This window comes from Poeciliopsis prolifica, unplaced genomic scaffold (assembly GCF_027474105.1).
Source record: "Poeciliopsis prolifica strain line A6 unplaced genomic scaffold, Auburn_PproV2 SCAFFOLD001, whole genome shotgun sequence".
Lineage (NCBI taxonomy): Eukaryota > Metazoa > Chordata > Actinopteri > Cyprinodontiformes > Poeciliidae > Poeciliopsis > Poeciliopsis prolifica.
Genome location: NW_026562376.1, coordinates 18,117,512 through 18,141,394, shown reverse-complemented (window position 1 = coordinate 18,141,394; position 23,883 = coordinate 18,117,512). Strand labels below are relative to the sequence as shown.

The 23,883-nt window shown below is 39.8% G+C and overlaps 1 protein-coding gene across 1 annotated transcript in view; it reads right to left on the bottom strand.

Annotated features, from left to right (window-relative positions):
• Positions 1-18,784, bottom strand: part of pparab (peroxisome proliferator-activated receptor alpha b) — a 35,010-nt gene extending 16,226 nt beyond the window's left edge. The window contains 3 exon segments of the mRNA XM_055037064.1: positions 584-747; positions 4,167-4,415; positions 18,663-18,784. Coding sequence (XP_054893039.1) covers positions 584-747; positions 4,167-4,374 — 372 coding nt within the window. The 5' untranslated portion in view covers positions 4,375-4,415; positions 18,663-18,784.
• Between the last annotated feature and the right edge of the window lie 5,099 nt (positions 18,785-23,883).

Genomic DNA, 23,883 nt, shown 5'->3' with positions numbered 1-23,883 from the left:
GTCTGCAAAATGTCAGGTATTTGGGCTAAAACATGTTTGTAAAAAAGAGGAGGGTCTATGTTGGGGCCATATATTAACCAGAGTTATAGGAACAGAATACAATTCTCCAACTAATGAAATATCTGCCTTCCCTGTCGGATATGGTTGATTTATGGGTAAAAAGTGTACCTTTCTTGAATAATATAGCCATGCCTCTAGCACAGACACATTTCACATAGAACACAAAGCCGTTTCAGTGCGACAAAAGCTCAAAAAGACTGAACAATTTCTTATTGTTGTCCTTTGTTTTCTCTCAGAAATATTTCTCGGTCGTTCTTCAGCAAGACTAGTGAACAATTAACTGAGAGATTAGTGAGCGAGTCGAAGTGAAGCCGAGGACAATATTTTAGAAGTTACATCAACACACGAGTCACAGGACACGCTGCTTCTGGACGCAGAGCGGTCGACAATGCTGTTATTTAGCTTTCCTAATGTTCTTTGTCGCTTCATTGGGTTTGATCATTTAGCAAAAAAAACAAAAACAAAGGAAGTTCAGTCAGGACTCAGTTTCACTAACATCCTCGCCAACGATGCTGCGACTCACCTTGCAGCCCTCGCAGGCGTGAACGCCGTAGTGGTAACCCGAGGCCCGGTCAGAACACACACGGCACTCCAGATTGAGCGAGGAGGAGGAGGATAAGAGCTCCTCCTGGGAAGGAGCCATCCCGCAAACAACGGAGGACGGGCTGGACGCCGGTGTCAAAGTGTCTGCAAAACACACAAACAGTGACTGTGGCACCGCAGCTTTGACAACAAGCGTTTTCAAAAAACAGAAGTCGGAGAGAAACTGATTTCTAAATGACAATATGTCCAAAGTAGGACTGAAACGATTTATTGTGATTAATCGTTTACTGATGTCAATGTCAGCTAATTTAATAATCGATTAATTATTAACAGGAGCAAAAAAATTCATAAAAATTAAGTGAAAATTGTGCAAAATGGAATTTAACTATTTGTTCATTTGCATCTTCTAATCTATTGCTAACTTGGTGTGAAAAGGCGTAAGTGGTTAGAAGTAACACCTGTAGAATTTTTTTATTCGATTAATCGATTAATCATAAGGATAACCAGTAGAGTATCTTGATGATGGCTGCAGCTAAAATAATCGTTAGCTGCAGCCATAAGCAGAATTTATCCACATAAATGTTTCGGTTGAAATGAAAACAAAAATAGCAGAAAAGGAAAGAGACACAGTCTGCAAAGAGTTAACATTGCTTTCGATTTTGTTGGTAATCTGTAGAAATCGGCCAATCATATGCTCATTCAGCCTGATAAAAAACCCAAAGAGCAAGATCTTCAGCAGGTAACAGGAAGGCTGAAGAGAGTACAGCAAAGTTGCTCTTTTTTATCATTTAGCTCTTTAGAAAAGTCTGATTTCAGAAAAGAAGGCCGTGCAAACAATATTTACTAACATAAAGACGTTACCAACGGTTTACAATTTAAACTCTGTAATGTCTACATACGTTTTAAAACAGCAAAAGTGTTTTACAGTGTGTGATATCAACTGTGCTCCTTATATAAACTAGGGCTGAAACATTTAATCAGGTTAATAGCGACTAATTGTGATGAATTGATTATTGAAATGACTGTCAGCTCATTTTTATAATCGATTAATCGTTAACCAGAAAATCCAGACTCAAAAAAAAAGACAATTTACTGAAAGAATAACATAATCAGAGCAAAACATTACAAAAACATTTTGCAATCAAGATAAAAACTCTTCTTTGTTTGTAAATATGTTCTACCCAGAACTGATTCTGTGAAAAAGTTCACCAAGTTCAAATTCTGTAAAGAAACTAAATCTATCAAGCAACCTTTGATTCTGAAATATTAATCAGTTAATCCAAAAAACAGTTAAGAGATTAGCCCTACAGTGTATTGATGTTAAGTCAAGCAGAAAAGGCTGAGATTTTCGCATGCCTACATTAATTTTATTTTTTATTTTTGCCGCAAATGCACAAAAAGAAATACTAGGCAACTGCGTTTCAGGCAATAAACTGTTCATTTTTGTATTTGGAAAAGGAATCGACTGATTTGTTTGGTTGCATAATTTAAAGCAGGATTTCTAATTTTATATATAAAAAGGGGACTGAATGGTTGGATGAAAAATCTTCATTACGTACCAATGTTCTTTATCCAATTAATCGTCAGAATAATCAATTACTACAGCAATCGTTAGAGTGATTATTTATTCGACATTACGACTACAACTGACTAATGTTTACAAATTTTCTCAGTTTGTACTTCTAAAAGAGAAAGGTCACAGCAAATTAAGTAAACCCCCCCAGAAAACTGCCCAAAGCAACTCCATATGAAACAAAATTTAACTACAATCGTGTTTTTGCCTTAATCCACAGACAAATGTCACTACACCCAGCACATTAATTCAGTAATGTCCTCAAGGTATTTTGAAACGAACATAAATAAAAAGAAGCTATCTCCACTTTAGTAAAAGCATTTGCTGTTCTGTCCTACCAGAAAAAAAAACTGTGAAACTCAAAAATGTTTGACCTCTTTCCCCCAAACAAAGACACTTTGTTCCATGATAGCAACTATTTATACTGAGATCTCAGCATACTAGCTGCAACAACCATTACAGCGCTACACAGGGAGCGGCGGCGATCAAGTCATAGGACTTTACCGCGGGATGCCAAAAAACACTCATCTATTTGCAACGCCTGAGCGGAACATGGCTGGCAGAGCCTCCTCAGTGCCCATAAAGCACCGGTGAAGTGGTGCAAAAGCAGTGGCTCTAAGTCAAGCCACATGAGTTTAGGTGAGTGCTGCCAGGCTGGGGATAAGCAGCATTTGGCAGCGGCCTGCGTTCCGGCCTCGTGCAAATCCACATGTTTCATCTGAGCGAGGACACGGAGAACACGCCAGCTCCGATCCTTCACTGTCTCTCAACAGATACATCATAAAAGCTGCTAAAGCCCCTCCCGGTGGCTCTTCCATGACATCATCGGCATTCCAGCCATTGCTTCCACCGTCTTCACTGCGTTGGCTGGTCTGCGCTGACCTTACACCTGCAGTGTGGCGGCAACTTTTTTCGACAGATTCGCCAGACTTCCGACGTCTTTTAGTAGGGAGATGCAGCAGCGAAGCGGATGTTTCCTGAGAGATCGTGCAGGGAGGCAGAGGAATGTGTGAATTCCTCACCGAAGAAGGGGGAGGAAGAATGAGCAAGAGATGAGAAAGGAAGCACAGGAGAGAAAAGGCACACATGCGAAATACCAACAGGAACGAGGGGCACTGGGCTAGGAGAGCGACTCATTCAGGAAAAGACTACAGTTAATCTCAACCCTTTGAACAAACAGGCATTAAGATGTAGGTCAGTAGAAGAGGCTGAGCAAGAAAAAAAAAACAGACTGGGAACGTATTGTAGTGCAATTTTAATGGAGGTTAAGACATGGCCCGTGTTTTCCCCGAGGTAAAGCAACTTTAAGATATTAGCCGTCGACGGCAGACTAATCGCTTCAAAACGCATAACGCATTGTAGATGTCGGCACACAACTCAAACTTTTCCCTGACAGCACAGTTCCATGAGAAAGAGAAAGACTACATGAGATGAAATAGTCCTGATTAATTTAAGACTTGTGATTAATGTATTTAAGGCAAGTTATTTTATTGAAAGTAAAACATCTTAAGGCCTTACATTTAGATACATGAACTTAAAACATTTTGAGAACGCCACTCTGTTCTCTGAACATTTAAGTGGCATAGATAAGGGAAAAATGAGGAACATTTTAAAAACTCTGCTGTTTCAATAATGTTTTCAAAAGTATTACAACAAGGAACCAGAACAAGGGCTCTTTATACCTCTTGAACAAGCCCACAACCATATTTTTGTGTATTTTAATTGGATTTGAACAAGCCAATTCAAAGTAGTAAATAATTGACAAATTGTTTAAAAGAAAAATGCATGTTTTTTTTTTTTTTGTTTAAAAATAAAAATCTAAACGAGGTGTTAAAGCCATGGGAAGTCTTGTTTGCATTTATACACATCCCATGTAGGTGTGAAAATAATGTTTAATTTCACACCTACAATATTCCAGCAGAGAGGAATATTGGACTTCTTGATCCTCATGGAAAAAGGTAAGAGTGGAGGACTTTTCTGCTTGCGCTACCTAGGATACTGGAGCCTTCAGACCCATTGTGGGAGGACTGGTATTCCGGGACGTCGAGGGAGCTGAGGGCGTCCTCGTCAATGGATGAGGGGATGTCCTGAAGCGCCTCCATGCTGCCCATGAAATCGTCATCACCACACAGGGGGCCATCCAGCACGGAGTCCTCCAGGGGAGATGGGGGCTGGTAGTGGCTCTCTATGTCGACCATTGTGATGGAGGAGCGTGCTGGTGGCGCCGTCACACATGAGACTACAGGCCAGAAATCAGAAGAAGGAAGAAAGAAAGATTATTCAGACAGATAACACTAAAACATCCTGGCACACACCAATGACGATGTTTTTAATGTTTATTTTTGCCAACTAATGGGATTGTGGGACTTTCTTTTTGTCTTACGGGATAATTTTACACCTGGAAAAAGAAACAACAGAGGAAGGATATTTTTGTTCTTTTCACATCTTGAATTTTTCTAGATAAGGTCTGATGAATTCCTGTGTGGTAATGTGATAGAAAGTCACCTACACATTAAATCCAGTCATCAACGTACTCACTACTAATCATACAACAGTCAAATAAATGTTAGTTGAATTATAGCAAATATGAAACCAAGGGGAACAACAGCAACTCAGTCACGTAACAGCCGTGTAAAACCAAACTGCATTGGCAATGAATGACGAGGAGAAGACGGTTCTGCAACGCCAGTAGATACAAACCTCCAAGCATCAGTAGCAAAGGTTTAAATCATCAAGAGCAATGAAAGTCAATCTTGCTCTGCATGACACCATTGGACTTTACAGTAGTGGAAGACATCTGCACAGTGCAGTGTGTATTATTGCCTCTCTGTCTGGCAATAATATGGGCAAATCTACGAGACAGACCTTCCTCTTCCAACATTAGTGTCTGGCCTCACAAATGCAGTTCTGAAAATCATAAATTCCCATCAACAAAAGTCTAAACCTTGTGGGAAGCTGTCCAAAAAGAGCTGAAGCTGTTGCAGCTATAAAGAGTAGGCTAATATCATATAAAACCCTACTTGGGTTTTCTCCAGTGTTTTATAAGCCTGGTAACTTAACATTCCTTCAGTAGAAAAACGCAGTGGGCCACTGGTGGACTGCCTTAGAGTTCCTACCACCTGCAGGTTTTATGGGGGAAATTCTGCCTATGGAGTAAGAATGGGATGTCACTCAATTTCATTTGGGTGTGAAGGTAAGGGACCAATATCTTTATCTGCATTAACAGCACCGAGTAATGCATTTTTATCTATAAGTGTTCATAAACCAATACTGTATTGGTTAATTCAGCCCTAGTGACTAAGACACCAAATGGCGATGAACCTGAATCAGCAAAGCAGAGAGATCTAATCTGCATTATAATGGTTTTATACTTCTCTAAGATGTTCAATCTATGTATGTCATGTACACAGTGCAGTGTGTCGAAGCATAGACAACGGACAGAATGAGGAACTGATACACAAAGCACTAAGACTTTATATAACAAAACATAATACCATTTATTAAATTTTAATAAATATAACCAACGATGAACAACGCATCATGCGCTGTCGTACTTCCCATTTTAGTATGACACTGTGACTGTATTTAGATATATTTAGGTCCCAGTATACATGTCACTCGGTCAGTGACATGTATACTGTAACATCGGTTTGACAAGGCTTGATAGGTCGGTAGTTTAGCTGACAAACTCTGCCGAACTGCTCCACATGAAGATGGAGAGATCTGCAGAGAGCACTGGACATCCTCACAGAAGTGGCAGTAGGAATACTCCGTAGATAAATAAATGTAGGCCCTAAACAGGGACGGAAAATAAAAGTTTTGACTAAAACTCACAAATATAACTGTCCATCAACAATCATGTCTCGATTGGGACAAGACAAAGCCATGGTGGTAAACATATTTTACCAAAGCAACTTTGATTCGTTCAATTTGATTGGAATTTTCTGTGACAAAATGCAAAAGGACAACTAGCTTTTGTCGCCATGTTTCACAGTGGGGATGTTTCACCACATGGAACATAGGCAGTATGAGATAAAAGAACATTAAATAGAAATCCAGGCCAGAAAAATAAAATAAACAAAAGGAAGTAAACAAAGGAATAAGTAATGGGCTGTCACATAATAATGTGAAATTGAAAAACATTTCAGGGCTATGAAAACTTTGTTTCATAATAACCGTTTTCACCTGAAAATTTTTACAAAACATACATTCATAACTGAACTCATGACACCTCCCACTCCCTGTTAATGGACCAAGCTAGCCTCATGTTTCCACCAACATGCAAAGGAATGTAAACACACGCAGAGCAGATTAGCTGGAGTCTGGAGACGTTTAGTCGATGTGGTTTGAAGACAGACACACACACATGGACAGGAATGTCATCCAATGTCATTTAGTAGCAGGACAGTGAGCGATTAAGTTATAGTTGCATAAAGGTTTTGCCTAACAGATTCACATGTTTGTGTCAATTAAACCAAGACTGCTAAGAGATGAAGTGCTCACTGATTAGCTTAGAATTAGGGTTTGAAAAGGGTATGAGTAGGCAAGACCCTAACAAATACATTGAGTGAGTTCAAGACCAGAGATGACAGGCTTGATTTGGCACAGTTAAATAATAACTGACCGATTATCAACGCTGGAATCATGTATGGAAAATAATTCTCACAAAGGTCTATGGATGGTTTACTGTACAACAGGTTAAACTTTGAATTTGCAGTCTCAACCGATAACCATATTGCTGTCCGTGCAAGCAAAGGCTAAATCTGATGGGTTTCTATTTATAGCCCACATTATATTCATCTAAGACAAGACAGGACAGCTTTTAAACTCTACTGCAGATAAAAGTAGGTATAGTGTGGCATTGGCATGAAGACATCTGCTTGCACAAACAAGCTCAAAGTGAATGTGGACCTTTAGGAAAGTAAACGTCTTCAACAAGGATTCACTGAGGAGTTTGCACCCTCAGTTTAAAGAGTAATTGTAGATTACTTTAAATATCTACATGTGGCCATATGTCTAGAGAGGTTGATGATTATGGATTATTTTATTATCTCCAAGAACTCATGAATTTAAGGTACTTTAGTAACTCTGTAATTCTGAACTTCTGTCACTGGCATTTGCTTGTGTCATTTCTTCAAAAAATGAGCACTATTCAACTTAAATAAATACTTCTCACTTTAGGTAGATTGCTGAAATGTTCTTGAGATTGAGAAATAAAAATAATGCTGACACGCTATAACATATGTTTTTGATGTGAAGTTTGTAAAACCGTAAGAAGCGAAGTATCCTTCCGATTCTTTACTTTCTTGATTCATCGACTCTAGTTGAATGAAAGTATTTACTCAAAGCGAAACATCCACGCACGTAATGCACACCGGCATATTTAAAGTGTGAGCTTGCCCTGTGAACACAGTCATTCTACCCTGGGCAAAGACAACCTATTTTGACAAACGATAAAAGGCATGTTAGGAAGGACAACCATCTTACCTTAGTTAATCAAAGAGTTTCACGTTTTCTATCCAGCGTTAAATCCCTACCTGCTTAAAAAAGCTTGTACAATTATTCATTATCGGCCCATATGTTTGACTGAATGAAGGAGCCACAAGTTAATGTTTAATCCATCTATCTTGTGGCCTGAGTCCCTGCAAGCCTGTGAGAGGAAAGACCCCGAGGGACAAAACAGAAGGAACATGGGCTGATAGGGCTGTCCCACCAGCGTGTCCATGTGTCTGAAGAGTCCACACTCTGAGTTCAATCTGGACAGCAAACACTCAACCCAAGCCTTATCACTTCACTTTGATATACTGGCAAGCAGGCCCTTTTATTGTTATGGAGACTGACCAAAGTACAGCCAGGGTAATTAGCACTTGGCTTTATTATGTGTGGGGTGGTTTTTTTTGTGTGGCAAATGAGCCACAATACAAAGAGAGATGAAAGAATTCTTTCAATAGGAAATGTATGGTTTAAATACATGGCGAAGAGCTGATATTACACTTGAAGACCCCATGCTTGTTAGTGCTGATATGAACTACATGTATTTTATATTTAAGGACTCAAAATGGAAGCTATTTGATGCTGAGGAATCAGCGTAGCAATGGGTATACTTTAATGCCCCCCTGGCCAAGTCGGTGGCTTATTTCTGTCTTGAAGTGTTTAGTGACAGAGGCTTCAGGAACCGCCACTCATAACATGAGCTACATTTCTTGTGTTAAGCTGCTCCTTCACCAGGGTGGTCAGAAGTTTCTCACCTGGTTTGATGAGGAAAATATCAGTAGTGCTGCCAAGTGGGTTTCATTTTGAAATCAAGTTCTCAGAGTCTGGAGGAAAATGGAAAGATGTCCTTGGCGAAAACCCATCACTGAATCACTTTATGGAAATGCTCTTTTTATTTTCCTGCCAAACTTGTGACTTCTTCACACCGATAAAAAACCAATACCTGCTTTAGTGAAAAACATTAAAGCTCACTTAACATCTCAACACTGCAACAGACCCGCACTGATGCAGCAATTTACATAAAGGGACCAAATATTGCGTCCAGCACATACTTTTATGTTGCGCCTTACAACATTTTCTTTTCTTTATTAAATTAAATTAGTCATTTTATTCCTTTTAAACCGAACTAACCACAAAGAACATTAAAAAATATTCAATAAATCCATCCCTCTGTGAATGACGAATGGAAATAAAATGAATAAATCTTTTACCAAATTACAGAATTGATTGTCACTTCAAGGCTTGACTGCCACATAAATCAACAAGCTGGTTTTAACTAGTGTCCAACACGTGTTTTCTAAGTGCTAGCTGAGATTAGCAGTCTTATTGCCTGTCAATATGACCTGCATCCACCGCCGCCCTCGGCGGAGAAATAAACAGACTTACATAAACGTCCCCCCACCAACCTCACCCCCAGTGGACCCTGACCTCTACACTGACAACGTGTTCACTGACTGAAATGTTCTCACAAGCGAGGTGAGCGTACAAGCTGACCGGGCCGTCAGAGGACAGGCTGCAGTATGACCGTGTCAGGTTACCTGAGGGGTCTGCGGTGACCTGCCTCTTGCTCCCCTCCTCTTCCACCCCAACGCCGCCTGTTTATAGCACATCATTACGTGGTGGAAAGTTGGCCTGCGTGTGCCACTGTTGTGGACTCACAACAACAGACAAATGAAAATCTCTAATTACCGTAATCGAGAGTAGGAAATTGTTTAGGAGCAGCAGTCGACCCAGACCGTAGGGGTTTGTTTTGGGGGGAAAGCAGCAAGGTGTTTCAATAAAATGCAAGTAAAGTGGAACACGTTGCAGAAAGACAGAGGTGGTCAATAATCTCAGCTCAGACTTACAGCAACAGACGTGTTTACAGAGATTTTACAAATTCATTTTATTTGTCGTTTAATTTATTTCAGTGTCACGTCTCTCCACACAAGGAACGATCAAGGCGACGTGCAAAAGATGCATAAAGCAATCCAGACTTCTCAAAAAAAATTATCATTATCTTCAAGCAGCAGATTATAACTTGAATAAAAAATATGTTTTCTCCATATTTGTTAAAGTTGTCAGCGTGTTGTGTAGGACTATCTGGACTGACAGGAGGCTATTTTTCACTATTTTTTTATAAAGATTGTTTGAATTTCTGTCAGTAATAAATATTTTGTTGTTGTTGTGCAATTCTAAAAAGAACAGAAAGACAGAAAGAGGAGAAAAGGTTGTCATTGAACACAATAAAAAGTACAGGGGCAAGTTAAACATATGAATGTGCTGGCAGATTTGTTCCTTCATTCATTAAATGAATGGAGGCAAACTGTAGCCTGTCGCTAAGCTAACTATGCTAAACGGTTGATAAATCTCACACAGTCTACCCACCTCTCGGAGAAAAACTGGGCTACAAAGTGAAGATAGAGAACTTCCCTTTTCTCTCTCCTTCTCTCTACTTTTTTGAAGACCTGATTTTATCCTTTTTCTTGGCAGCATAATAATAGTCACACTCGTTCTGGTCTGCTGATGGTCACCGTCACCTTCAAGCAGGAACGAACCATTTCATGCAGATCCAGGGGAGGTCGGTCCAAAATGTGGATGTGTGCTCTTTGGTCTGGGAGTGGCAACATGTAATTTTACTGCTAAAAAACATGACATTAAGATTAATTTTGTTATTTAAAGGGCCCTCGATTTTTTTCCATTTTTAGAATCCCCACCTCCCTAAAAAAAACAAAACTATTTTGCGGGGCCCCTGTCGGCCAGGGGCACTTGGAATTGTCCAAACTATTCAGTATCCCGGGCAGCTAGCAAAGCAACCACAAGTTTGAGGAAATGGGGCCAAAATGCAAACAAATGTGTGCAGAAACAACAAATACATTTTCTAATAAACCTTATGAGCATGTGTACTAGGTAACCTGTTACTTTTTTTAATGTAGGTTTTTTAGACAAAAAAAAAAACACAACTTTTTTGCAGAAGTTAGACAAAAAAACTAAATAAATTTGTGCCAAAAAAAAAAATCTGAAATTTTTAGATTAATCACAGAAGTTTTCTGACATTCATAGGTAGAGCACTTTCAACTTTTGGTGGAAATATACTAATACGCCGACATAAGTTTAAGCTAGTTAAAAGTGTCCTTAAAAATTAGCTTTCTCAAGAGACACATTTTTTAATTCTTAAAACTAACGTGGCTGTCGCTGCTATTTATTACAACAATAAAAACTCCATACTTGACTCCAGTTTTCTCCCCTGCTCTTTGCAGATGTTTGACCAGATGTTCAGTAAAAAAATAAAAAAATTAAAAATCCAACATTTAAGTTCTGAGCCAAGTGCTGGCTGACTTTTGCAATTTTTTATTTATTTTTTTAACTCATTTCCAAATCAGTCCGGAGGATCACGCAGATCACCATTACAAAAAGTCCCAAAGTTCATCCAAGCCATAAATGTCCGAGTGAAGAAATCGCTGCAAGTTTTATCACTTGACAGATGTGGGGCAAAAGTAACAAGACTGGAAAGAAGAATTGTATTTCGCAAAACTGACATTTCAACTCCTATTACCTTTAAACCAACACATTTCAGCTGTAAAAAATATTTAAGTTGAAGAGTTGAAACAACAATAAAAAACACAATGACACAACAATAAATCAATGACTTCAGGAGTGTTTCGCGTGACAAAGCAGATTAAAAAAATAAAAAATAAAAAAAAATAAAGAAAGGGGCCTCCTAAATTTCACAAACCAGTAAGGAATTTCCTGCACCGCTGAACAACAACTGAGTACGAAGTGGCCTGATTGGTCTGATCTCCAAAACAAAGACAAGAACAACATGAAGCAGAGAGAGAGAGATTTGTCTTCTCAAAGACAGCTGTGTGTATCTTGTTTCATTTTCCAGCGTGACGCTGGAGCACTGAGTTCCCCCTCTCGGGCTGCCAAACCGGCCCACGTGTTTTGCGGAGAGGCATGCAGCACACGGGCTTGGTGACAAAAAAGCACTAATTTGCCACCCAGCTACGTTCACAGAGTACAACAAAAGACCCAAATGTTTCTGCACACTAAAAACAGGGGCTCGAAACAGAAGCCGCCGTTACGAAGCGGCTGCAGGCCAAAGGGACAAATCTGCTGACTCAACTAGAAGGCATAACAGAAACGTCGTTTCACTCAATCACTGGTCAGCATTTTATATCATAACATCGTTATGATGTTATGCACATTTATGACTTTCTTATCACTGACTAGAATGAGTTAGAATCCGTTAGGTTAGACCAACACAAAGTGGTGCAAAATTTTTAGGTTAGGTTTTGATGGATAAAAATTTGAAATGTGTGGCATGCATTTGTATCCAGCTTCCCTGTGCTTGCTAAAGAATGATGTTGATATGTCCTGATGTCCTTAGGATGTTTTTCTTCTAGTAGCCACATAAAAATGGTCAAGTACTCAAATTGTACTTCCAAAAAGAAGAGTTTAAAAAGAATTAAACTTTCATCCTCAGAAATACAAAAGGAATTAATGATTTTTGTTTTTGACCGCTCGACAATAAACTAACTGTTAATTTTAAATAATCAGAAAAGTTGTTTGCTTTTTGTAAATCATTGTGAACCAACAACATATGACAAGACAAACTAATGCGCTCAGAAAAAAAAGAGAAAATTTCAAACATTTTTTGAGTCTATTGACAAAAGAACTTCCTGTTAGTGGCAACTGCAGCTCCTTCAGAGTTGCCATTAACATTTCGGTTGCTTCTCAGATTCACGTTCTCATTGTGTGGCCTACTGCTACGAGGTTCTGATAGAGTTGATATGCATTATTTTAAAAATGTACCACAGATCAAGCTAGGATAGTTTCCACAGATCAACAAATTCAGTGGGTTATGCACTATATGCAACAAATGTGGGTGCTATATTAGCACGGGCGCCAAAACAATGGTGGGAGAATTATTTCTAGTCGGTATTTTCCATATTTAACAGCTTTTTTGGGGGGTGTGGGAATATACTGCAACTACATACATTTCAAAAAGTACATAATTGCTCCCCTGAACTGACTCCAACTTAACTATTACACCAGTTTAAGCAAAACCAATTTGAAAATTTAGCTTACATACTGCATCCCTTCCTGATTATTAACCCAGACAATCTCCTGTTCAGAGCTGATTACTGTAAGTCTGGCTGCAGGGCCACAATCCTATCCAACTCAGAGGGACTTTACCATGAGGAAGGCTCAGAGGAGGGGGAGGCGGTCAGACGAAGGTCAAAGCTGGCCGATGTCGGGTACGAGTTGGAAAACAAAAGGATCAGAGAGGTGAGCATAAACAGCCCCAGGGTATTTTGGTAAGAGAGAAAATGTTCTCTGCTTCTGTGTGTTAGCACAGGTTCACCAGACAGTGTACACACCTCTGGTGAAAAGACAGAATTTTTTTTTAAGTAAAAGCGGAACCTCTTTGAACTACTATGGTTCCAAAATATGTGAAACAAATAGACTTAACTATGGTATTTCTGACATTTGCTCATTTGCATCTTTCAAAAAAAAGAGAAGAAAAGAAAGCATCCAGGTCTTGCTCCAAAAGTCGTTGGAGGGGACGGATCAAACCCGAATGAAACTTTGGTTCACAATCCTGAAAGTTAAAGTTTGCTACCAAGATAAAAATAAACAGTGCCGCAGGATCATCACACCCAAAATGAAGCAAGGAGGGGGCAGCATCATGGTCTGAGGCTACTGTGACTTTGAAACTTATCTTTTATGTTACACTTTACCAAACAAGTTAACATATGCAATGTCTAGTAGTTGACATTTTTGGCAGCATGTTCCTGTCTTGCACATTGCAATTTGAAATCCTCCTTCGTCCAAGACAGAAGAAAAATTATATATAGATTTAATCAAAATTTGGTAGCAGAGAAAAATGTCGTCACCTGCGTATAATAATGACATGTCATTTTTTTGCCAAAAGTGACTTTGGCAGAAAATCAGTTTGGCAAAAAAAATAAAAAATACTACAAACATTTAATCGGTGTTAAATAACGAGGCAGTAAAGTCTGAGCAGTGTCTTGAGACTACATGCTCACATTTGAATTTTCTTCTGGTTATTTGGGAGATCAATAAATTTGTTATTTTCAAAAGAGGTGTAAAGTCAAAAAAACAAAAAACAAAAGAGACCTTTTTCTTTTTTCACATCAATGTGCATCCTGCAGAATTCAACGAGACAAATTTGAGGGAAAATATCTAAAAACGCCACAATGGGTGCAGCAGAGTACTGTGAAAATCTTTAAAGTCTGGATACACACATAAATGCTTCGACCTTCTGATGCTTGACCTTCAGGTCATATATTTTTACTATATTTACCATTAGCCACTTAAATGTCAGGATGAAAACCGCTTCATGTTTCCCATTTTCACGACTTCCATGAACTTTATATGTCTCATCACATGTTTTGAGCTCATCCTGTTCGCACAACTTCAACGTAACAATACGTAGCTAAATCAGAAACAGAGGACTTTGCTGTTTGTGATTCTCAAACCAGTTGTCAAATGGAAGGACATGAAGACGAGTGACAGACTGCGAGGCAGTCGTCTTAACGGTTAGCATTAGCTTTAACAAATTTTCTGTGTTTAGCGTTTTAACATTCGCCTCTGCAGATTATTTTATTTGCTTAGCGGTTTAGCGTTAGCTTTCGCTGATTGTTTTAAGCAGTTGGATTCTACTAAATGTTTTATGTGTTTAGCGGTTTCGTATTAGCTTCCGCAAACTGTTTTACATATTTAGGGCTTTAGCGTTAGCTTCTGGGAGTTGTCGTTCGAGTTAAGTAAATTTAGCATTAGCAGAGTATTCTACTGCAACAGATATTGGCAGTTTTAGTGCAAAAATAAATTTCCCTTGAAATTGAATGTTTTAGTGACTAACTGCATCTTCTATTTTTTCAAACAAGCAAGCTCCTGGGAACCCAGTTGGTTTCTTGTATCTACATGTGAAAGAATTTGTTGAAATAGTCAGTTATCTGCTGTGCTTTTGTTTTATTTTAAAGGAACGTTAGATTCAACTTTCTAGCATGAAGTTCAGGAGCAAAAACTGACTACTGTTTGAAATTTTACTTGGCAAAACCCACCATCTCCACATTCTCATTATACCGCCACCATTTCTCAGCGACGAGGATGTTACACGACTACGTACGCTACGGGTCGGTTTTGTATAATCACAACACTTTCTCCTTCTCTCCAGGTTCAGGGAGATCTTACTCAAGCCTGTGTGTTTTCTTTGGAAGAAAAAACTTCTGTATTGCAACCTTACCCCTTAACCTAGACATATGGAGAAGACAGGAGAGCGTTGTGTCACGGTGAACCCAATCCACCTCCTTCGGCAGTGCCTCATGATAGCCTCCCTAAAAGCTTTTTGCAAGATTGCTTTGGAGGTTTATGTAATGTCGCTATTGTCCAACTTTTTTTCTGCAGTTATTGTGCCATGGTATATAAATAATGCTCAGCGGGCCAGTAGGGAGTGATTGTGAAAGCCAGATGGATTCCCAGTGGGCTTTTTTTTATAAATAAAGTCGATATAAAAGTCAAGTTGGCGACCGAGACGCTTCCTTTTGTGATAAAAAAGCAATAACTGCGCTGCAGCTTCAACCTTCATGTGCGAACATGGATGCTTCTCTTCAGCATCCAAGAGAAGCCTGAAGAGAGGTACAAATTAAAACAAAAAAAAGGGAAAGTATTCACGCCAAACTACTGCACTTTTTCTAATAAAAGCTCAGATATGGTCAGTTAAATGGTAAACTGTGTACTGGTGTCCAAATTTTCTGCAACCAGGGCCAAAATCCCAAACTTAGAAAACTTTTTTTTTTTTTGGGGATTTAATGAAATAATTCATGAGAAATGGCTTTTGCCAAATACTAAAGAAAAATTCTACAACCGCTTAAATCTCTCGCCGTCTCAGTTTGGTTTACATTTGATGAAGAAGAAGGTTACGTTCAGTGTCTTCTTCAGAGGGTTTGCATCGTTCCATTCAGCGGTTGTTGATGCAGCGCCACCACAGGCGAGGGGCGTGTACTGCTTTCTCAAAGGGTTTGAATCCTTTGACAATATTCCCTCTGGTTTTAGAAGCTGCTGAGAGGATTTCTCAGCTAGATTAGTTGTTATGATGATGCATAACCATGGCAAGTGTTTTTTTTTTTTTGTCTTTTTTTAATGCAGATCACTGACATCCCTAATACTCAAACTATACCTGAATTACGACCCTAAATCCAAGAGGACACCTTCATTTCATATCTAGTGTCTCTCTAAACTATGACTTTAGCTAAAGGAAGCTTCACTAACTCAGAATAAAGAGTTCAACGTAGAGAAAATAAGGAAGTCGCAATGCTGAAAATAAATCAGAAGGTGCTTTGACAAAGTATTTTTGGCAAACAGTTTAATTCATCAATCTTCTTTTTGGAGCTATTATACATTTAGAAAAGTAACTTGATAGCCCAAAGACATCGTCCAACATGACAATGTTAAATCTAAACACCTCACACTTTAGTAAAATAAAAGGAGAGGCTACATTTTTAGCTTATGCCTGCTACTATTTATAGTCGAGGGCTCTGAATTGACACTGTTAGGACACGCTGTAAAGTATGATGGTTGCTTCTACACAAAACAACAGCCCCCTCAACCTCTGCCCCCTCCCCCCCCCCCAAAAAAAAAAAAAAAACACAACAGTGTGACCAATAAACAATTTTTCAAAATTGCCAGTAAAACGTCTGGGAAGCAAAAAATACATAAGTTGCACATCTCACCTTCTGCAGTGACGCAACCTACTTGGTTATCACTTGTTAGTTAAAAATAAACAGAATTTGACCTTAGTGCTTGATCGGGGCTTGGTTAGGAGATTCTGTCACATTTCCAGGACTGTAATCGTGTTTGTTTTAATAACAGTAGAGAACAGAAAGAAAAAAACCAACCAACCAACAAAAGACGCCATCTCTTTGATAGATTACACAAGTACAAACGGATTTCTAACAAGGCTCAGTTTTAGATAAGGTGATCTTTGAACCGCAGGCGGACACACCGCCAACATGGAGTCTGACTTTAAGTCTAAGCAAACCTCATGGGACCAAATGTAAAGAACGTTTCTGATGCAAGTTTGTAATTGAAAGTTGATCTTCAAATTCTGTCTTATTTCTAAGTATATACTGTCTTATTTCTAAGTATATACTTAGTATATTTCAGTATTTAGTTTGTCTATTTGTTACATTTCCTGTGAGTTTTGCGACTTCATTTTAGCTTGGACCCTTTTGTCATTTTCCATTATATGTGAAATGTCATCATAAATTGAACTGAATTTTATATCCTGTCTTTGTACTATTTGTTGGTACTTACTGATCGCTGTTTACGTTTGCTTCTTCACTATTAACCTGCAGAAAACCAGTTGAGTGACATTCGTTCTAAGAACGGTCGTAAGATAATTATGTTTTATCTGGACATAAGAGTGAAAAACATTGTCAGAGCTTTTTTTTTTTTCTTGAAAACGGGGGGACGGGTACAGAAAAAACATATTTATATTCAATTTATTAGCAAAATGTCTCACCAATTTCTTCCATTCTATCTAAAAGTTAAATTGTGACTAGTTGCAAATGAAAAAGTGTAGGGACTTTCTCCCTCCGCTTATTACGCTTTAATAAAGCACTCTGTCAAGAAACAGCTTCTTCAGAAATCAGTTTTGTTTTCTTCTTGTTTGTCCCACTTGTTGGCCGTATCTAATTGCTTGTTTGGACCAACACAAGACGGGTTTTCCTTCCACTCAACTTTACAGTACAACACCCTAGTGTTGTCCACTGGTGGACAACTGCCAAGGCAGACACTGCTTTCAGCGATTATAAAAACTATAACATAGAAAAAAAAAAACAGCATCATTTCTGCAATAAAAATCTGTTTGTTGTTACTCTTCAGCAGTGCTGCATTTTTCTGAAAAATATAGTTTTGGGGGGGTTTTATAATCATAATAATAATCATCTGAACTCTGTCTAACTGCATGTACGTTTGTAATTCAGTCACTTGGAGGACTGAATTACAGGAAGTACTTTTTTTTAAGATGTGTGAATGTATTGCGGTGCACCTGAATGTGTCAAACATGAACACGAGTGACTTAGAGAAAGATGGGTCGGTCTCAGGGTTATGAAGGAGTTGCCAACCGTAAGCTACACATTAACCAGTGATGTTTCCAAGGATTTTGTTTTGGATTGGTCATCATTTTCATCGGGAACAAAAGTGGGAAAACGGACATTAAAGTGGTAAAAAGTAAACACAGAAGTGTTGAAAACATGAGAACATGTGCAAAAACCCATAAATAAATAAAATGTATAAATAATATGTGAATTTTGAAAACATCTTCCACATGCTGTTACCCAAACATCAACTTTAGTAATTATTTTCCTGGTAAATGCCACTTTTTGTTTTTTTTTTTTCAAGAGGAAAATAAAGTAAAATCAAACAAAAGCGTGTATCAAAGTACAAGCTGACTACAGACAGAAAGCTGAAGCTTTGGATCAAGGAAAACAATATTTCAAAACCACTGATTCCCAATTAAGGCTGATGGAGGAAAACAAATGGAATGGCACCTTTTGCTTTTCTGTCCAACATGCAGCTGGACTCTCTGCTGTATGAATGTGTGAATTCAATCAGCGTTTAGCTCCTCTTCCTTAATTGCAGCAGTTTTAACAGACAGAGTGACAACAAGCCCGCAGACAGTGTTTGTTTGGCTTTATAACGAAGATCTTACATCACAGAGTGATGCCTTATCGATGAGCAAGCTGCGCAGGCGTACTAACCAGAACCTGTTTAGCCACCATAGAGCTGCAACATTAATGCCGATCCTTCCAGATTCCTGCAGCATTTATTTATTTATTTTTTGGCAAAGTGCAGAAGTCTGAGCCGAACGAACTCGCAAGTTCATGAGTGCATTTGTTCGGTGCGCAACCAGAACATTCACTAAGTTGATGGAAACGTCTCAGCTCCTGCAGGAGGACTGACTGGATAAAATGTAGATTTGTACCTTAGAGCGGTCCAACGCAGCCATCATCTCCCTGGTTGGAAAACCTCGCTCGGCTCACGCGGGGTCGTTGAGTGGAGGAAGAAGAAGTAGAAGAAGAAGAAGAAGAAGAGGAGGGCGGTTCGGGGGGGGCTCCGTCCCTGACGCCGATTACGTCCACGCTTTCTCCCCGCTGTGCCACCGCCGCCTCTCCTGTCAAAGACCCCCCAACACATCCACGCGCAGCAGAGACACGGCGCTCCCACCCCTCCGGAAGTGGCGTCACGAGGGAAAGACGAGAAAACACACGCACGCACGCACACACACACATGCGCACGCCCCTCCGTCGACACACCTACAGTTTCAGCGAATGGGAGGAGAGCAGCTGCTTCCTTTGTGAAGGACGCCCCCTAACCACGACCCGCCGGGGCCGCGCTGCTCGCTGCAAGGACGCGGAGCCTGGCGGGTTCACTGCGAGCGGGGAGAAGCTGCAGAACCACAGGCAGGGAGGAGTGTTTATGTCCGACCGCCTGAATTTGTCTGGAGGAAGATGGAGAGATGAAGCCGGAAGTCAAGTGGCTCTGAATGACTTTGTCTGGTAATAACAAAAAGCAAACCATAAAGAACCAGCTAAATAAAGATGCAATATAAAATCCAAGCTTTAACAGTTTAAAAATGTTTTTTGTTTTGTTTTGTTTTTGATTGAGTGGTTGGATTAAATTTCCACAAAAAAAGACTCCAAAACAACCTTGGTTTTTTTTGTCATTGGGTTGGACGTGCTTCTTTTAGCGCCATCAGCCTGCAGATACACACTTAGAGACAATTATGGATTTTAATCGCATTTTCTACAAATATAAACATTCCTTAGAAGAAAATACATTGCAATATTTTTGGGATTTTCTCTTTGTTTAAGAAAAAGGAAATAAAGTGATGGTTGGAAATAAAGTGATGGTTGAAACGCGATAACACATTTTTACAGCAGATATTTCAAAGAAATTATTAGCTACATTTTTTTCCCCCAGATTATGTAATATTTGTGGCCCTAAACACGTTTCATTCAGCTGGACAGAGGGTTGCAGACCCCTGCGCACCAGTCAGTTGTTAGTTTAAATTGATTTTCCTCTGAGGGATAAATTTGTCAGGTTGGTTCAGGAATCAGCTGCAGATGGAGCAGAAGGACACAGACCTTCTAAAACCGATCTTCTAGTTCTGGGTTGTCTTTCATTTCCTCTCTTAGAGCAAATGTCAGAAAACTCAGGCCTCTGATGTGTAGAAATGTGAAATGGCTCCAGTGTGTTGTGGTGTTGCTGTACTCAAATAGCAGAAAATAAGCAACATGAGACGTAGTTCAGCTTCACTTCTCGCTTTACTCTTCTCTTCTTCTCCTCATACAGCACATCTTAGTCACATACTTATTAAGAGCTCCCCCTTCTGTCATTCCCATGCAATAGCAGAACATAACAGTGAAATCACGGCCAGAGAGGCGGAGTGTCGTCACTTTTCCAGATGCCTTGGCAGGACACTGATTCATGTGTTGAGATGATCAGTCTGCAGGTCTGCTATTCTTGTGCAAAAAGAAGAAAAAAAAAAAAATCTGGACAAAGTCATAGCCAGAGAGCTAATTCCTCTCCACGCTGGCAGCAGACCCAGACTATGAGGATTTCCAGTCAAACTGTTGCAATGAGCTGCCTCCTAATGAAGCAGCCCTGATTTCTCAACCAGATGCTGAGAGTGCAGCTCTGCGTGTCTGTCTGTCCTGCCGTGTGTCCTCACCCCGTCCCCTCTCCGAGCTCCACGCTCTGTAAAGTGGATCCTGGCCAGAAGCCATTGGACTGACTGTTCAGAGTGAATACAGAGAATCTGCTCTTAAAGCGGCAGTATGCAACTTATATTAACGTTATGTTACCCTTTATGTGCATTATTTAGCAACTTGGCTCATGTGATATGTGCTTGTGCTTTTTGCTTTGGCAACTTTAGGCACATGAAGACCCATTTTAGCCCCAGGACACATGGTGACCAGCGGGATGGACAAAGGTGGCTAATGGAGACATGCTACAGGTGTGGAGGATGCTAATGAGGACCAGCTACCAGAGAAAGAAGTCCCTGTTTGACCAAAGAGAAAGAAGCAGATGAAATATTCCCCAAGAAAATTAGGCAAGTCATTTTTGTGTTGCTGTTTTCTCCAGGTGAGGGGACAGGTAACTGGGGACAGGGAGCAGAAATCAACAAACACCAGTTACCTTTTAGACGACTAAGATTTGTCAAATGTAAAACTGGTGTTTAATCTATTTATTTATTTATTAATAAACTTCTGAAGCCATAAGCCAGAGTTTCGGGTTGGAAATAATTTTGAATGCCCATTAAGTGAAAAGTGACAGTCATGTGCCTAAAACTGTACATTAAATGATGCATTCTGAACAACAGGCTGTATAAATTTCTGCCAAACAAATATTTGATCAGAACAATTTTGTTCAACTCAAGTCATTATGCAACTTGTATTAAGAAATAATTGTATTGCACTTTACAACAACCAGTCAAGTTAACTAGACATTTATCTGCCAATCTACCGTTCTGCCAGTGTGCAGCAGGGGCCATTTTTGGAATGGTATTTAAATAAATGGTGAAGGAAGATCATGTTACATTTTTTTTTTGTTTATTTGTTTTTGTTCCTTTTTTGAAGTGACCACAGTGGACTGAGTCATCACCCACTGTGTGGGTAGACAGTGTTTCCTATAGCAGTCTGTTTTACAACGTTGCCTCTGACTGAACACACTGTTGTGTAATACGGTGATTTCCAAAGAGGTTTTGGGTGAAAATGTGATGCTTCTCTGTGGCAGGAGCAGGAGCCGGAGCGGAATCCGGCGGAGCAGGAGCGGCAGCCGGAGCGGGGTCCGGCGGAGCGGCACGAGGAGCAGAGGCTGGAGCTGGGGCTGGGCTGCCGGAGCGGATGTCTGGCCTGGGAGGCAGAGGTTTAGCATCCCAGGCCGCGAAGGCTGTCTGGCGTATCTCCTCTGCCTCCCGCTGCAGCTCCACCAGCGCGTGGTGCTGGAGACGTGGAACCCAGTAGTCCAGCAACATACCCAGGCGTATCGCGAACCTAGCCGTCTCAGGGCGAACGTGGACGTGGTTTTTGACTCCTCATACTCACGGATGGTTCGGAGTAGCTCCTCTAAACCCTCTGGGTCCATGATCAGATTCAGCGAGCCTCACCGTATTTCTGGTCGGGTCCTTCTGTCATAAAGTGTGGTGGTGGAGGTGGAGAGGCAGACGCTAGAGACCCAGGTAAGTTGAATGGCGAGTAATTTAATGAAAAATAATCCACAAAAACAGTCCAAACAGTAGTCCGCGGCCAGGCAGCACGGCTGAGCAGAAGCCAGGGCTCACACCGGTAGCAACTGGTCTTAAGGGCGGCACAAAAAAACAACAACGACGACAATCTGACTGACAACAAAAGTACGACAAGGACCCGACGAGGAACAAAGAACACAGGAGGGACTAAATACACTGAGGGTAATCAAGGGAATAAGACACCTGGGGACAATCAAGGGGAAGACAGGACAACGAGGAGAACTCAGGACACAGAAACAGAATAAAACACAGAAAAACACCGAACCTGACAAAAAGACTTCCAAAACTTTGGAGGGAGACTGAGTTTCATGACTGAAGCGTTACGAGAACACAAGGAATTTATGGCTGGTTTCGATTATCAGTCAGACATTAACACGTTTACGCTGCGCAACTAATTTTCCCAGCTGATGGATGTTTTCAGTTTTGGAGCGAATCTCCACACGGCGTCCTTTCTGAAAAGTAAAACCTAATTAGCATCTGTTGGCATTTGTATTTTAGTGCTCTTCCAAACTGTTCCCGTAGTTTCTGCCTGTGAGGGATCGCTGGCGTTTATCTTATGATCTTCCCCGAGATTTCTTGAAGAATTAATTGAAATGAAGCCAGAATACAATCAAGCTGGGAGATAAACGGCGTCATCTGGTTTTAATCTCTCATTTCAGTTCACTAAAAGGAGGGATGGGTTTTTTTTGAAACACTTGCTCTGTCTCCTCCTGCACTCAAAGACCTTCTGTTCTTCTTCTTCTTCTGCCAGCGATTAAATATTTTGCAACATCATCGGGGGAATGAACGTTTCAGTTGTTCGCTGTGCGTTTCCAGGCAGTTTTTGAGCTCATGACAAGTGGTGATGATGATGATTTCAATCATTTCTCACTCACAAATGAAGAAACTGTGCATCTCTTTCCAGCGGTCGTACCTCAGAGATTCAGCCTCTTCAGTAAATCCTATTCAATAAATTTTGATTGCAATCCTGCTGACGATTTTAAAGCTTTATGAAAAATATTCTGTTCTTCTGGTTAATATTTCTCCGTCCAAACTATTTTAAAAATTTTTGGGATGTGCTCGGGCGCTTAAATGTGGTAGCAGCAACACAAAAGTTAGACGAAATGTCTAAAGTATTGTTTGTTTGTTTTTTTTCAGATCACATGTATTTGCAAGACAGCTGATGGCGTCTTCTCGGACATGGTGAAACATTTGAAAAATTTAATTTAATCAAAACTAATGAGCTGTGAGAAATATAAAACTCCCCGTCTTTGTTGCCAAGCATGTTCAATACATGCTTCAGAAACAAAAGTCTGTTCAACATTACGGTTTCTCTGTCGCATTTTCATGAGCGAACTATTTCTTGAATAACAATACAAAGAACAGTGAAACATTGCACGAAACTCATCCTCAGCCATATTAGTAAAAAGTAAATAAACTCATGTAGACATTTACCTGATCTTACCTGAGCACACAGATCTTTGTCTATTTTTAATATTTATTTTGGTAACATGTTATTTGACCGGGTGTCCATAAAGCTGACATAACATCTGTCATGAACATCTTTAGAAACATTCATAACCCGTCAAATTGGTTGTCATTCGTTAAGTAATGACACTTTTAATGCAAAGTTGCTTTAAAAGTGCCAACTTTGCATTGTTTTGTAAATAATGACACTCTAATGCAAATTTGGCACTTCTAGTGAACTTTCAATGCAACTTGTAGAGCAACTTTGCATTAAAAGAGTCATTACTTACCAAATGACACTTCTTGACAACAGTCATAGACATTCATAAAGACTCTTTCATGGTGCTATGTCATGTTTTTGACGTCATGTCCACCAAATAAAGTGTTACCTTGCTTTCTAACTTCATAAATATCTCGGTTTGAAACACATCCTGATTTACGTTCTCAGTTT